The sequence below is a fragment of the Zootoca vivipara genome, chromosome 7, assembly GCF_963506605.1.
Source record: "Zootoca vivipara chromosome 7, rZooViv1.1, whole genome shotgun sequence".
Classification (NCBI taxonomy): Eukaryota; Metazoa; Chordata; class Lepidosauria; order Squamata; family Lacertidae; genus Zootoca; species Zootoca vivipara.
In genome coordinates, this window is record NC_083282.1 from 86,542,216 (window position 1) to 86,557,993 (window position 15,778).

Sequence of the window (15,778 nt, forward strand, 5' to 3'; positions counted from 1 at the left end):
CACTCTGGTGAGACAGTCCACGGGCAGGTAGGGTCTCAGCCTGCATACCAGATGGAGCTGATAAACAGCTGCCCTGGACACAGAATTGACCTGCGCCTCCATGGACAGCTGTGAGTCCAAAATTACTCCCAGGCTACGCACCTCGTCCTTTATGGGCACAGTTACCCCATTCAGGACCAAGGAGTCCTCCACACCTGCCCGTCTCCTGTCCTCCACAAACAGTACTTCTGTCTTGTCAGGATTCAACCTCAATCTGTTAGCTGCCATCCATCCTCCAACCACAAATGCATGCAATATGGTAGTAGCCCATGAGTCCATTTTAGATTATGAAAAGGTGCTTCCAGTGAAGGGACTAGGAAGTGATGAGGGGGTGGTTAACCCTTTCTGCATTCCATACTGTCACCTCAATGCATCACACGGTTTTAAATTAATGTGCATTTCGGAACCCAGTAGGGTAAATCTTGCAGGTAGAGATATTGAAAATGGGAAATGTATGGGAGGAAAGAATGAACTATTCTTTCTTCTTGCCACCTGCCTGCTCTTGATTGTCCTCACAAGTAGTGATGTTTGTCATCTAAATGGGTATCTAAACTGCTGTTATGTGCGTAATACGTAACTTGGTGTAAAATTATGAGATCTTGAATTCAATTACTGCATTTTTAGAGGTGAAATTGCATGCTGATTACATTTAACATGCTTCAAGAGCCTTTAGTACTAGAAAAAGGAAAGATTTGATAGAAGTGCTAGACTCCGGCGATAAACACCTTAGCAGAAATAATCATTCCTGTCTGCTGACTTAACTCAAGCTTCTTTTAGCATGAACTCTCAGGAGATACTACCCACATATTCAGATTATTAAGTAACTTCAAACAAGCCTCTTTTCTTTCATTCAATGGCTTATTCACCTTCCATCAGTTCAGAACACTGCACAATTACAATGACTGAGGGTGAACATTGCAGAGGCTGCTACAAAAACAGGAGCTGTCCATTGGAAAATGATCTGGAGCGCGTGGATTCTCTTTTCAGATTCTCTACTTTTAGCGTCCCTGGCATCTGATTGGCCTTTCTTCTCTCCCCCACAGACATAATGAAGCTTACACATGGACTAATCCTACTTGCTGTGTACATAATGTAATTATTGGCAAACTCTGGATAGAACAGTATGGAACAGTAGAAATTATAAATCACAGGTACCCTTTATTTTATTTTATTTTATTTTATTGCATTTATATTCCCAACTCTTTACCTTCATGGAACTCAATTTTTGCCACTACCTGTCATTTGAAAACTAGAAAGTGGAATGGAGTCCTCCTATTTTACAGTATGTATCGATTAATCAATTAATATAAAATACTTCCAGCTCCATTGAGTGGCACAATCATACTGAAGTCCAGTTTTCTGCTGGTCACTTGGGGAGCAAGTGATATTGATTTGAATGGGTGTGCACTACTATCTCCTTTGTGTTTGGTAGAGATGTTCCTGTGTTTGAGAGATTTGTTGCTAATTTGGAGGTCCATGTATGTGTGTTGGAAAACCCCCGGGGTGCAGCCCCCGAAGTCCAAGCGTCCTCCGGTATGCACAGCTCTGAAAAAGGCATTTCCCTTCTTCTCCAGTGCGCTTCAGTGACATATATCAAATGATATATGCACACTAATCTTCTAGCATAACAGAGCAAGAAGCGCAAAACATCTTAGAGCAGGAATCCCCAAACTTCGGCCCTCCAGATGTTTTGGACTACAATTCCCATCATCCCTGACCAGTGGTCCTGTTAGCTAGGGATCATGGGAGTTGTAGGCCAAAACATCTGGAGGGCCGCAGTTTGGGGTTGCCTGTCTTAGAGCTAATCTACATATTTATTTACACACTATGTACAGACAAAGGATTCATCGCGTCCTCTCTCTCCAGCTCCGAGAGAAACAGACAGGAGAAAAACAAAAGCAAAAGTACAGTACAATAGTACACACAGCGGAAGAGATAAGACTGTCTTCCGTTCCCACACTCTTCCCAGACAGGCATGTGATTTACACCAATCTCATCTGCAGCATCAGAGACGTGAAATACTAACATCGTGATCAGCTTCTGCTGGATTTTTTTTTCTGAGCATTGCCTCCTTGACAATTTACCCTGTATGGACTTTTATGTGGGGTCCAACCTCTCAAGCAAATATTTCTAGGCCCCCACGATGCCACTGACTTTTGCAGCAGTGGGTAACAAAATAAAAATTAACCCAGCACTGGGAAGGGTGGAGCCCAGTGCCCTAATGGGGAAGCAGATCATCCCCTATACCATTGTCAGATGGACCATTTGATGAGTCGAAAGGACATTGCCTTCCTTGGCTAATGTGCATGGATCTTCCGAGGAGCAGTTTGTGTGAGAGTGTATGGGGTGACCACACCCACTGCTGGCATGCAGCTTCCAGAGAGTTGGCCAAAATAGAATGGGGCTCCCACACCCTGTTTTAAAGCTTCCTGTCTTTCATAACGCAGCCTGAAAGTTTGGTGCAGTCTTCTTTGCTTACATTTCCCTTTTAACAGCTCTTGTACCAAACCTTCAGACGATGACTTAAATGTCGTGGAGTTGAAATTCATGCCCAAGGGGAGCAATGGAGATCTGTTGTCAGTTTTCACAAGACAGCAGCCACAGTCTCTCTTGAACATGCATACCTTTCCATCCTCCCCCTTTTCTTTTTACTTGTACAGCATCTCGTTGTCTCTTAAACCTGTTGTTGAAACTCTGCATATGTGGTTGTAGTGATCCCAACACAGTGACTACAGAAATCTTGCTGGTGTCAGGCAGAAGGCTTTTACAAGAACTTTGTGAGGATTCAACACCAAGGAGCTAATCTGTTAACTACACTTTCTTTTCCTTTTGCAGTACTGGAGATAAATGTATCCTTAACTTTAAACCATGTGGTCTCTTTGGGAAAGAGCTTCACAGAATAGAGGGCTACATTCAGGACAAAAAGTAAGTATATGTGCTTGTTTACTTGTTCAGGGATTGAGCTCAGTTCCCCTACTCTAGTTTGAGCTGGGCTAGAGGAAAATTTGAGAGGCAGTATGCAGACATACCTAGCCACAGAAGCTGATGTAAATCAAGCTTCTGTAATAAACATTTGTTTGAAGAATATGTTACTGACATCCTGGGTGGAGAAATGTAAATATAAGTAAATATAGTAAACCTGCAATATTCCCTTCCCTTATTTTATTTTAGTGGAACCGGAAGATATAATCCTAGAGTGGAAGTTCAAGTTGAACTCTACAAAAAACGCATCCTCATATTGCGCTCTTTCCCCTGCAATTGTTTTGATCACTTCCTGTGTCCTGGTGGTGTCATATTGTGCATTGCCCCCCCCCCCACACACATTTGTTGCCTTCTGATGGTGGGAAGGATAAATGCACTTTTTGATGATAGTGAGATGCAAGTGACTCATCTTCCACGTTACAAAGGAGCAACAGTGAGCTCAATAGGGCGTCATTTTTAGCAACTCCTTGCTGAGAGAAGCATGCAGTTCTGCTCATTGTTTGGTCTGAACTAAATACAGCCTGGGCTTTAGTTATGTTCAGTGTTATTATTTTTCAAAATAATCAGTAAGAAGAAACTTGCAGTGATCTATGGCAAATGGACAGAATGTTTGTGGTGTGTTGATCCTTCCACTTATGAAAACTACAAGAAGAACGAGAGGAGAGGTGGTGACCAGAGGAAACCAAAGCCGGTAATGTTTGTTGATGTTGTGATGGCAGGAGGAGGACTTAAAGTCTTAAACTTAAACTCTTCTGCCTGTACTTAATTGAGGTGTTCTTCAAAAAGGAAACATTGGAAATTGATGCAGTATTAGGTGGACTAAGTAAAGCTTATACTTGAATATCATTGTGATAAGAGTCCAGATCTTTCAAATTACAGTGTTTTTTGAACTCCCATGGACTTCAGTGGTAGATATAGAATTTCAGTATCTGCCTCGAATGAACATTGGGAAAAGCTGCTGTCCAAGTTTAATCACATCTTATTGTCTTCACATTAGATTGTTAAAAATGAGAATGCTACTGATGTGTTTGGGTTTTTTAGTTGTAAAGCTGTAAATTGAGGCTATGTTGTTCTCCGACATTTTCTGTTTGGGCAGATAGTAAACCCTTTTAACAGAGCCCCTCTTTGAACAATCTCAGGTTTTCATTTTGTCTCCCGCTTCTTCTGTATTCTGTGGATCACAAATCTTCTAGGATCAAGAGCTAGATTTTAATGTACCAATATGCAATATCCTTTCTTGATGACTTTGTGTTTTGGGAGTTACCACCTGTTATTTTGAGAGGGGCCCCATTCTTGAGCCCCAGCTTACATACGGTCCTGGGGGGATTAATATTTGCTTGTTTGTATGAACAAAAACAGAAGAAAAGAGAATAGAGGCTGGAATAGAATATAAAATGAGCAATAGGGTTGAGAATAGGGTTGTTCACAGCCCCCAGCCCAACTTGTCCTGGAGCCCTGATTTGGGGCACCAGATCACCACCTACCTGGGGAACACCCAACCCAGATCTGGCCCCAAATCAATTCAGGGGCAGGGCATATGTTCAATTAGGATTCTTTTACATCTTTCCTTTTTAAAAACAAAACAAAAACAAAACCTAATTAACCATATCCTGCGGGTAGGGGAAGGAGAGGCTGTGTCTTGTCCTTCCCTGGCTTTGCTCCAGATCACATTTAATCAGGATTTAAAGCCCTGATAAAGCATGAGAATCAAGAGGGGGGCAGGAGAAGAGATGCTGTGCCATTTTGAACTTGACATAGTTCTTATTTTCCCTGAACTATGTCTTTATTTCAAGAGTGATGATCCTGAGAATGATGAAGCGGATGATATGCCAGAGATCCAAGAGACTGTGCAAGTTGTACCTGGCAGTAAGCTACTTTGGAGGATAAGCACTAGACCACCAAATTCATCCCAGGTAAGTTGCTTGTTAATTGGTATATTGGGAGCAGGGACATAATTCAAAAGACCTAGTTCAAGTAAGGTAGACTGATCACACTACAATAATCAGACCAAAGGCCTATCTTGTGTGTGTGTGTGTGTGTGTGTGTGTGTGTGTGTGTGTGTATGTGTGTGTGTGTGTGTGTGAGAGAGAGAGAGAGAGAACAAACCTTTTGTTACTCTTGAGCTCTGCTACAACCAAATGAGAGAGAATCTATCTTGACCTTTGGACTCTGTATTCTTACTATTAATAGTGTTGTTATTAGGTGTTTTATGTTGCCTATCATGGAAGGTTTAAGGAACACCAGGTAGAGATGGTTACCAGTACTCTTTTATATTACATTAAAAGAGTGGGAATTATAGGGGGAAAGGAAGCTCTGAGGTCATTCCAAACGGTAAGTTGTAGCCATGGATCAACCTGCCTCAAGATTATTTTTTCACCATCTGTACTTTTTTCCTGCTTGGGCATAATGAGGATTGGTAGTACTATGGCAGAATCTGAGAGATAACTGAAATTCTGCTGATTTAAATTCGGTTATGAGACACAAGCTTTTCCTAAATGTCATAATGCATAAGCATATTCTTCAGTTGTGCAAAAATGCTGTGGCAGGTCACCAAAGACAGTTATTTCCGACCTAAAAAAATATTCTGCAGCAACCAAACAGTATTGATCTCCAAAACTGATATTTCACTTTGATGGTCACTTCTTGCATCATCTCTGTACAACACACAATAGAAAACTCTCTGTTTTTTGGACTGTTTCCTGTGCTCGTTCCCTGTAGCAGGGCAGACATCTCTATTATTGATGATCAATCCACATTTTGTGCTCGTGGACTGAAAGGATTCAATTTGGCTGCTGTGTGTTTTTAAATGGCAGGACTGTTGTTAATGGGCTTCCTTTTGTGCTGCTTTTGCTGTTATGAGAGATGAGAATTTGCCGCCCCCCCCCCTTTAAAATAGAGATGACCTCTTCCAGGTCATTCTCACATTGCTTCTGTTCTGTGTTTTCATCATCTCTGATTGCCTTGCCATCTCTTTGCTCTTGGGCAGACTGTTGCTTCTTATTCTGTCTGAGGTGTTTTTGTTCTTTTGGGTTTGTTTGTTTTTTGGCAAATTCAGTGTTTCAACCAGTTCACACAGGACTCAGACAAATGACTCAGCAGTTTCTCCAAGCATAGTAGGCTGCAATCCTAACCCCACTTACCTGATTTCAGTATAACCCCCACTATATTAAATAAGACTTACCTCTGAGTAGACATGGTTAGGATTGTGCTGTTAGCTCTCTGATAAAAGTAGGCCCTCTGAGGAAGTACAGCACATTTGGAAATGAAGTATATATGGGATTTAAAAGCAATGCTGTCTTCTTTGCTCCATAGCACAGGTACCTGTGTGTTCTCTCTGATGCAGCCAATAGGGGAGGGGGAGAAAGGCTAAAGCACTTCTTCCTTCAGTGCTTCCCCCAAGGGGATCTCCACCCAAGCACTCACTGCTACTTTGTTTAGTAGGAAGGCTTGCTTGCTGTTGTGCATAGCAGCACTGGTGGGTAATGCCCTAGCACATCTTTATAGGATGCAAATGTCAATGCACCCTGACAATATAAACACGTTTTTGTTTTTGTTCAAGATGTACAATTTCACCAATTTTGCCGTCAGTCTCAACGAACTAGAAAAAGGCATGGAAGAAGTGTTGGCTCCCACTGACTGTCGATTGAGGCCAGACATCAGACACATGGAGAATGGAGAAATTGGTACGTGTGAGTGGGTGGGTTTTAGGAGTGGGCCTGCCTGCCTGCCTGCCCATGCAGATTAGAAATCCCAAGCATTATATTCTGCCATTTTGCATGCCTTTTCCTCCCATTTATGTTAATCCAGAAATTTATAGCCTGCCCTTCAGTAAGTGCCCAAGGAAGGTGGATGGTAGAATGGGCCTCTGGGGGGGGGGCGGGGAAGTAGTCACCCACATAACTGCTTATAGAGTACTTAAAGCTTCGGGTTTCACATACAGTGGTACCTCGGTTTATGAACACAATTGGTTCCGGAAGTCTGTTCATAAACTGAAGCGTTCATAAACTGAAGCGAGCTTTCCCATTGAAAATAATGGAAAATGAATTAATCCGTTCCAGACAGTCCGCGGAGTACTTAAACTGAAACGTTCATAAACTGAAGCGAACTTTCCCATTGAAAGTAATGGAAAGTGGATTAATCCGTTCCAGACGGGTCCACGGAGTACTTAAACTGAAGCGTTCATAAACTGAAGCATGGGTGTAATTGGTTCCGGAAGTCTGTTCATAAACTGAAGCGTTCATAAACTGAAACGAACTTTCCCATTGAAAGTAATTGTAAGTGAATTAATCCGTTCCAGATGGGTCCATGGTGTTCATAAACCGAAAATTCATAAACCGAGGTGTTCATAAACCGAGGTTCCACTGTATTATAATAAAACTGCAAATTATAAAATGATACTCCAGAACAGCTCCCTGTTGGCTTAATTCCAGCCACCTTTCACCCAGCTTCGTCTAGTGATTAGGCTGCAGTGCTTTCTCTTTGATTCAGACCTGACAGTTGTGCCTTTGTAATCTTGGAATCACGCTGCTGTGTTACTTTTTAGTGGAGCTGCTTTGGTGAATGGGAGGGTGCAGCTGTTAATAGGTTGCAGTGCTGTGCTTCCTGCTGGCAGACCCCTCACAATTATGGGATTTGCTTTTCTGGGCAACTTGCTAAAATCAAAGTCTGGGCAACCAAGTTTAAGGTGGTGGTCTGAGTGGAATGAGTAAAAATTTATTTGTGTTGTGAGCATTCCCTGAATGTGTCCTTAAAACTATCTGGATTTTATTTCTCTACCTTCCATTCCTTTGTACTTTTTCTCCTTATTTTATAAAGTAATCAGTCCCTATTAAAATGTCTGTTAGATCTGGCTAGCAAAGAGAAAGAGAGACTAGAAGAGAAGCAGAGAGCTGCTCGTAAGGAACGTGCAAAAGATGAAGCCGAATGGAAAACAAGGTAACTAATGGTGGAAACAGAAACTGGCTGTGCTGTGCAGTTAGGCTGTTTGCAGTTATGGCCATATGAAGATTACCACAAGTGCATGTGGTAACATGCTTACTCTGAGGAGGGAGGCAGTTTGTGTGAACAGAGACTAGATGAGGTTGGTATATGGATCAAAGTAGTGTAGAATCGGTTTATGCGGTGTTTTTCCTTCTCAGAAATACCTGTGTCGCCTTAATTAGCAGTATAGAGAAGCAGTGCAGCCTTTTCTGGTACTACTACAGCAGTGTGCTCAATAAGTGTTATTAATACTAATGTTAATAGTGTTGGCAACTGACCTAATGGTCAGATGGGTTGCTGGAGGGGGGAACTGGGTGGGAACCTGCAAGTTCTCCTTAAAGCCAGTGAAGGGTCATAACTCTTTACCCTGGCATTTTACACTAGATAGGAAGGACCCACTCTAGTTGTGATTGTAATTTCTTTCAATGCTGTATTTTATATTGCTGTAATCCACATGGGGACCTTGGGGTGAAGGGCGAGTAATAACTCTAATCATACTCCAATGACAGTGCAGGTTAAGGTATGGCTGTGGGACCCTCCAGACTGCAGCATTTGTGTGGGTGTATTCTGTGACACATCGTTCACATAATTATGGTGCATTAGCTGCAGATTTATGCTCGACCATCTGCACTCTTGCATTATAGTGCAACAAAAGCGGGCAAAATGAAATAAGGCGGAACCATAAAAGTTACAGAATTTCCTTGAGGCATTTATAGGTCAAAAGTAGCACTTTGAATTGAGCTTGGAGACTAAGAGTGTAATCATGTTAGATTGGTTTTATATGCTTGGACTGTCTTGCTCCAGTCGGCAATCTGGATGCTGAATTCTGCAGCAGCTGCATTTTCTAAACGGTCTTCAAAGGCAGCTTTATGTAATTTTTTACAGTAATTTAGCCTGGAGGTTACCAGAGCATAGGCAACAGAGGTTAGGCTTTACTAATGTATTTTACGGTTGCACCTAACATTTTCCCCACGCACTGTCTTCCTTTTTTCCACAGATGGTTTTATCAGGGCACCAATCCATACCTTGGGACTCCTGACTGGTTGTACTCAGGAGGGTACTTTGATAGAAACTTCTTTGACTGTCCAGATATATACTGAAATCTTGAATGCGGTTGCTCCTTTGCCCAGGTTTGGCAGACTTTACTTCAGTGACTCTGGCACCGCCATGACCAGAAACCATCCCTTTTCTAAAGCTAAATGTTAATGAAAATTATCAGTCATCAATGAAGGAATTGTCACAATTTTGATTGCCAAAATGTCCCCCTAAAGCTGCAACCCGAAATTATCATGTTTCAGAGGAAAGTGGTTTGCACGTTTTTGTTTGCTTCCCCTTTGTCATTTTATTTTTGGCCAGAACTAACACAGTGTAGCCAGAGGGGAGGCAGTACTGACTCCAACATGTAACTTCTTAATAAAAATGATAGCCAAGGAATTTCTTACGTGTCAGCAGTAAGAGATGCCTTTTAAGTATTCTGAACTTGGAGCAACAGTGGCGAATTGGTACGATAGAAATATGCTTGTGGCCATTGGAAAGGTATCTAATGAGAATCAGAGCAACTGGAATTCTTGGGAGTCTTCTGAATAGCCTGTAATTTTAGAAGTTTGACAAATATAGCATTAGGCTTAACTTGCAGTTTCGGAAGCTGTTACTCTATTCTGCCTCAATTTTAGAGCACTGTGATTATCAATGAAATGAAGTACCTGTGATCTCTCCCCCCCCCCCCAAAAAAAACAACTTCTGCATTGAATGTTGGGCATGGTTTGTAGATGTTCATAACAGGCACTTCCTTGTTTGAAGTTTCAGAATGTTTTGCTTTTAAAATACATGAGGCTTTGGAAATATTTATAGGACCAGGGTGCTTTGTGTGTAACATGTAAGAAACAACATTTTTGCTTCTCTTCAGACATACCTTTGTGTCTCCAGTGCTGCTTTGGCAGGTTGACATTATTATTTACAAACACACACTCCTTCCTCTTTGGATTTACTTGGAATGTATCTGCAAAAAGGTCATGATTTGGTGTGGGTTTTTTTAATGCTTGTTCTTGAAGCACTTACTGTGTCAGGACTGATTCTTGAAAAGCAGTTCCTTCTTGCTACCTTTTGGCTAAAGCTGGATGATTTAACGGAAGCTTTCATGGAATTTTCTTGAGAGTGGATTTATTTTTGCAGATTAAACTTTGGGAAAGCCATAGAATCCCTGAGCTAATTTGAGTCATGGACGGGGGAGTGTTTTTCTGATTATTTATACATTTCTAGAAGTCAGGTAAACATTACTGACTACCTGTGGGCTTGAAGAAAAATCAGGTTGGCAATTCACCCATTTTAAAACATTTTCAATAACAAATGGTTAAATTTGTGAAATCTGTGAAATTAGAGAGAAGCTCCTTGTGAATTTCACTGTAATTACTGACACCAGGAGGAGTTCCAAGGACAATTTAGTGATCAATTATGTGGATATAATATGAGGGGCTATAGCATTTTGGCTATTCTAGATTTACCACTTTATATATTTAAGGTGTCCAATCTGCTTTTCACATATATTTTGAAGCATCATACTTGCAGATGTCAACCCAAGACCTGAAATTTAAAGTGCATCTAAAGAAGGAAAGCTTTACAGATGTTTATTTAAAAAGCAGCTGTTGGGATTGCATAGCTATTTTGTTGCAGTGCCCATGGAGCAGGAAAATTTGACTGCAGCATTATTTTAGTCACATTACATTAATATTTCCAGCAAAGAAGTTCCAATGAAAACATTCAAGGCAATAAAAGACACTACTGTACTGAGAGAACTGTCTTTGACTAGCGTGCCTTGTTTTTAGCACTAAACTTGATGTTGTCCTTGGTCATAATCTGCCAAGTATTGCAGCTTCATGTTCTTTATTTCAGCGGGGCTTAAAACTTGTGCCCTTCCCTCAGGTCACCTGGACCACCCAACTCGTGCCACTGTAGCTTGTATATTTCCCATTTCCCCTTGCAATGAATGAATGCCACCTGCTTCCTAATGAACAATTAATACATTGCTCATATTGTGCCCAACATTTGTCCCAGTCTTGACAGCAGTGAGTTTTGTGTTTTGTCTCTCTTTCCCCAACAGATAGCTGGCAGGAAGGAGGGAGGGAGGATGCCCACACTAAATTTCTTTCTCCTCTCTTCTGGCCAATGGTAGAGGAAAATGAATTTTAAGCCAATATCTTTATTTTTAAAAAGTTACAGCTACTCCCACCTTGTGCATATATACAAGTTGTGGCATGCTACACTAATGCTTGCAAGGATTAGTTTTAATTTTGAATTGCAAAAGAAATGCAGTTGCCCCAGCTTAAAACTTAAAAATAAGTTGGCAAGGGATATTTTTTTGCATCTCAGGATGAAAAACATTCTCCAGTTTTTAAATATGTAACTATTTAAAATCCATGCTTTATTTCCATTCGTATGCTCAATTTTATTTTTAAGGGTATAATTTCCATTACTTTCATTCTGCATTTGGTATAGGTACATGTAAGTCATGCCCACACGTTAGACCTCCTGCCCGTCTTTCCCAGGCACACTCCTGACCACAATGGTGGTGCCTGCACAGATCCATTTAACACATTGTGGGAAGAAAAGTCGGTAGGTTCCAGTCAAAGGAAGTCTGAGCTGCCACCTGTCCTGGAGAAAATAGTGGGAGGTTTAGTTTAGCAATTGCTACTTTGTAAATGATGAATTGCACTGAAAATGTTTGTTCTAAAACTGCAAACACATTCTCCCACTTTTGTCTTTAATTTCTAACCTGCCTATTGCTAGGTCTGGGATTTATATAAGTATAATGCACGAGAATAGACTCAGATTAAAATACACACTAAAGTTTGAGGCCCTCAAAAGCTTTAACTATAATATTAAATTGTCTTTTAAATAAAATAGTCACCTAGCTTGTTTACATTTAACCTGCACTTGTTATTGGTACCACCTCCATAACTTAAGCACTGCCTTACAAAGTTGGCCATTTGACACCTCCATGCGAGAAAGCACTTTTGAAATTAATTATGTTAAATGTTAAGGTAGATTTTAACTTAAAGCAAATATTTTTATGTGGAGTTACTTATTTTCCTGGCTGCTCACTTTCCGTTGTATAGGTTTGAATTGTGGCTTGTGCACACATTAGCCCTGCTGGTCGGTATCCCCAGGCTTCGATGTGCAGGTGGTTGCCTAAGTTCTAAAGAAGGGCTTCCTTGCTGCTGCTGCTTCAGTGTTGGTGAGAATTCCACATGCACATCCCTAATGCTTGTATGAAGCTGTCAGTTAACACTGAAGTAAAGAGGGATGGTCTGCTGGTGCAAGGCTGCCTGTGCACATGAGAGCTCTGTGGGCCTTTGGTTGGGGTCGTTGCTTTTCCTCTTGCTGTGCCCAAAGGTAGCTGTGTTTACTTTGTGTTAGATGCAATTAGAAGCAAGAATGGTAACACTAGACTACCTTTGCCATAGCACGATAGCAGTAGAGCATTAATCTTGGATAAAGCCAATTGCCAAGGGATAAATTCTGCAGAAACGTAATGTGTCCACAAATGATAGTTTTCATTTCCACACACAGTAAAATTGGCTACATTATTATTTTAACCGATTTGGCTGGATGCCAGACTTGCATGACACTATGAATAAGTTGAGTCCTCTGGCAGGATGACATTGACTGGAAGGTATAGATACTTTTTTATTTTAAAGGGAAAAAATATTCGAGATCCTGCTAAGAAAGTATTTGTTTTCCCTTCTGACTCTGAAAATGAAACTAACTCTGGAAAGTGCACCTTCCTGATAGATTGAGCTTGGTAAAACTTTATTTTCACCAAGAGATATAAGTATAATTGGGTTTGTAGCTGATGCACCTTGCCTACAATTTGGGATGGATCATAACAACGTACAGCTGCAACCATTTATTTTGCCTTATGGTACATTTGCTAATTAAAATCTCCACACAATTGCTTTTGCAGTCACATCTATTTTCTTTTGAAGTGGGTAATCATAAATTAATGAGCATGTACATGTGAGCCACAAACATGTTTCTTTAGAATTTTGATACAATTTTTGCTTCCAAGGGTTCCGTCCCAAATCTACAAAGGTTGCAAGAGGCTTCAGATCACAAACTGTAATATTCAGGTAGCTTGTGATTCTAAAAAACTTAATAAAAATTTTGTGATGTAATCATGCAAACAGTCAGGTGCCTAGTGTGGTCTTTAATATTTCTCCTGTTTACTGTATTCTGTATTTTAATGTTGCAGATAAAATGTAGCTGTTCCTGTTTATGTAGTGTTTTAATTCTTAAATTAATTTGATAATGTACTGTAATGTTGCCTCTCAAAATACACATGTGCTTTCGGGTTAATTGTAAAATAAAGCAATATTTAAATTTATGTAAAGCTAACAGTTCTAACACAGAAAAATTGATTTTTTAGTATGATTTTTATAGCATGGAAAAATTAAACATTATATATAGATATATATATTTTCCCTTTCCCAGTCCACTCTCTGCTGCTGCTATTGCTGTTCTATTTTGCCTTACTTACTTTGCTGTATCCCTGTTAATGATTATTTACATACCTGGCACAGTCCACTTGGAATTTCTGTTGTCCAAACCTCATTTGAAACAAAATGGGCTTGCATGAGAGCATTTCACTGCTCCAGTTGTGTATGGTGTGCGCATATGCAACTCCAAGTCACTTCAATGGGGCTTGTACTGGTGAGCATTTCCTGGCAGATTGTGCCCACTGTATTTTTTTGCCTTATCCACGTTGCATGAAAACGTCAGAGGATAATAATAATAAATAAGAGGCTTTAGTGAAATGGATTTATTTTTATAATATTTAATAACTGTCAATACCCATCTATATTAACTATATAAAATCATATTTACCTTTTTAGAGAAGTCTGTACAGGTTTGTGGACATAAATGTTAAAACTGTAAATCTGAATAAAGGTTGTTTTGGAGAAGACAAGTTATTTCCAACTCTTCCTTTGTCATTGATTCTTAGCAGGGTTCCTCTCCTCCCCTGACTCTGACTCATTTGGCAAATATTATTCCCAGATAATTATTTCAAAATAAGAGCTGATAACACCTTTTGCCACATTGACCCAACTGGAGTGGATGAAGCTCTGCTCAGTGCCAGCCCAGTAACCCTTTCCTTCTTGAATTAGACCCCCAATGGGACCCGCTTCCCCACTATTGCCAAGTTTTTTTAAAAAAACTTTTGTTGCTGCGCTTACGTAATCCTTGCCTGTCTTTGGATTGCCTAGACCTTCTTGTGCTTTTGCCATCTGAGTGGCAGTGGGAGAAGCGGTTCATATGCATCTTCCCATTACACAGCTTCATGAGAGGAGGAGAGAAATTGTCAAGTTCTCTCCTGGAACTGGTATGGTGGAGCACCCTTTATTTGCGAGGCCCAACTCCTGCACAAGCATATTGAAGAAGGGATAAAGAAATATCGCATCCCCATTGCCTCTACATGGGTAGAAGGCTTGAAGGATGGAACACATATTGGATACAAGGGTAATACAGTGGAGGAAACGACAAAGGGCCCACCGTCATGAACTCGAAAGTGTTAGGTTGTTATTACGATTTTTATTTTTAATACTGCTCTGTTTTAGAATTTTAAAATTTATTTTCTTATTATTAAATTGATGGGGTTTCAACTGTTTTGGTTGCTTATCATCTTTTCTGAGCCCAGTGTGAGAGCACCTGTGAAACTGAAAAGGGTATTCAGGTTGAAATTAGTAAGGACTGTAATTTCAATACCAGTTTGCTAAATGCCCCGATAATTCAATTCCAGAACATCCATAGTAGGATGGATATAAATTTTACAGATTCCACTGAAGTTTATATGATCAACTGCAGGATGGATCCCAGAATAATGTTAGAGGCAGTTGGAAGTTAAGCTATGAAGTTTCCAGGTACAGTGGTACCTTGGTTCTCGAACTTAATTCGTTCCAGGAACACATTAAACTCCTGAAACTGTTTGAAAACCAAGGCACGACTTCCAATTGCCTACAGCTGCTTCCTGGACTCAAGCGGAAGCCGCGTCGGACGTTCAGCTTCTGAACAACATTCACAAACCAGAACATTTCCAGGTTTGTGGTGTTCAGGAGCCGATTTGTTTGACAACTAAGCTGTTTGGGAACCAAGGTACCACTAATATATTAACACAGAACTTCTCTCAACCTACATGCCAACTGAAGGGAGTGTCTCTCAGCTTGTGCAGACTGAACTCTTTCCTTATCCAGCAACCAGCCCTCACACCTCTGACTTTGTTTTCAGAAAGGTTTACACTACAGTCAAGGCTGGACGATATATTGATATACTGACCAAAACCGTGAGAACGGTTTCATAATTTTTGACCTGCCAGTATATTGCAAATCATGATGTGTGTGTGTGTGTGTGTGTGACACAAAAATCACAATGTGGGAAAAACCATGAAGCCAGGCAATGCCTCTGCATAGCTCCATCCTTATTTCAGAAATTGTGATGTATCAGTATATTGCAATGTTTAGAAGAGAAGAAGAAGAGGAGTTTGGATGTGATATCCCGCTTTATCACTACCCGAAGGAGTCTCAAAGCGGCTAACATTCTCCTTTCCCTTCCTCCCCCACAACAAACACTCTGAGAGGTGAGTGGGGCTGAGAGACTTCAGAGAAGTGTGACTAGCCCAAGGTCACCCAGCAGCCACATGTGGAGGAGCGGAGACACGAACCCGGTTCCCCAGATTACGAGTCTACCGTTCTTAACCACTACACCACACTGGCTCTCAACTAGCAGT

At 40.7% G+C, this 15,778-nt stretch overlaps 1 protein-coding gene across 7 annotated transcripts in view; it reads left to right on the top strand.

Moving 5' to 3' along the window:
* Nucleotides 1-13,956, top strand: part of OSBPL2 (oxysterol binding protein like 2) — a 74,651-nt gene extending 60,695 nt beyond the window's left edge. For all 7 annotated transcript variants that reach the window (XM_035121837.2, XM_035121840.2, XM_035121838.2 and 4 more), the window contains 7 exons: nt 1,083-1,190; nt 2,875-2,964; nt 3,589-3,712; nt 4,815-4,934; nt 6,581-6,704; nt 7,866-7,956; nt 8,999-13,956. In XM_035121837.2, the coding sequence (XP_034977728.1) occupies nt 1,083-1,190; nt 2,875-2,964; nt 3,589-3,712; nt 4,815-4,934; nt 6,581-6,704; nt 7,866-7,956; nt 8,999-9,101 (760 nt within the window). In that variant the 3' untranslated portion in view covers nt 9,102-13,956. The remainder of the gene's footprint in view (nt 1-1,082; nt 1,191-2,874; nt 2,965-3,588; nt 3,713-4,814; nt 4,935-6,580; nt 6,705-7,865; nt 7,957-8,998) is intronic.
* Nucleotides 13,957-15,778: the final 1,822 nt, after the last annotated feature.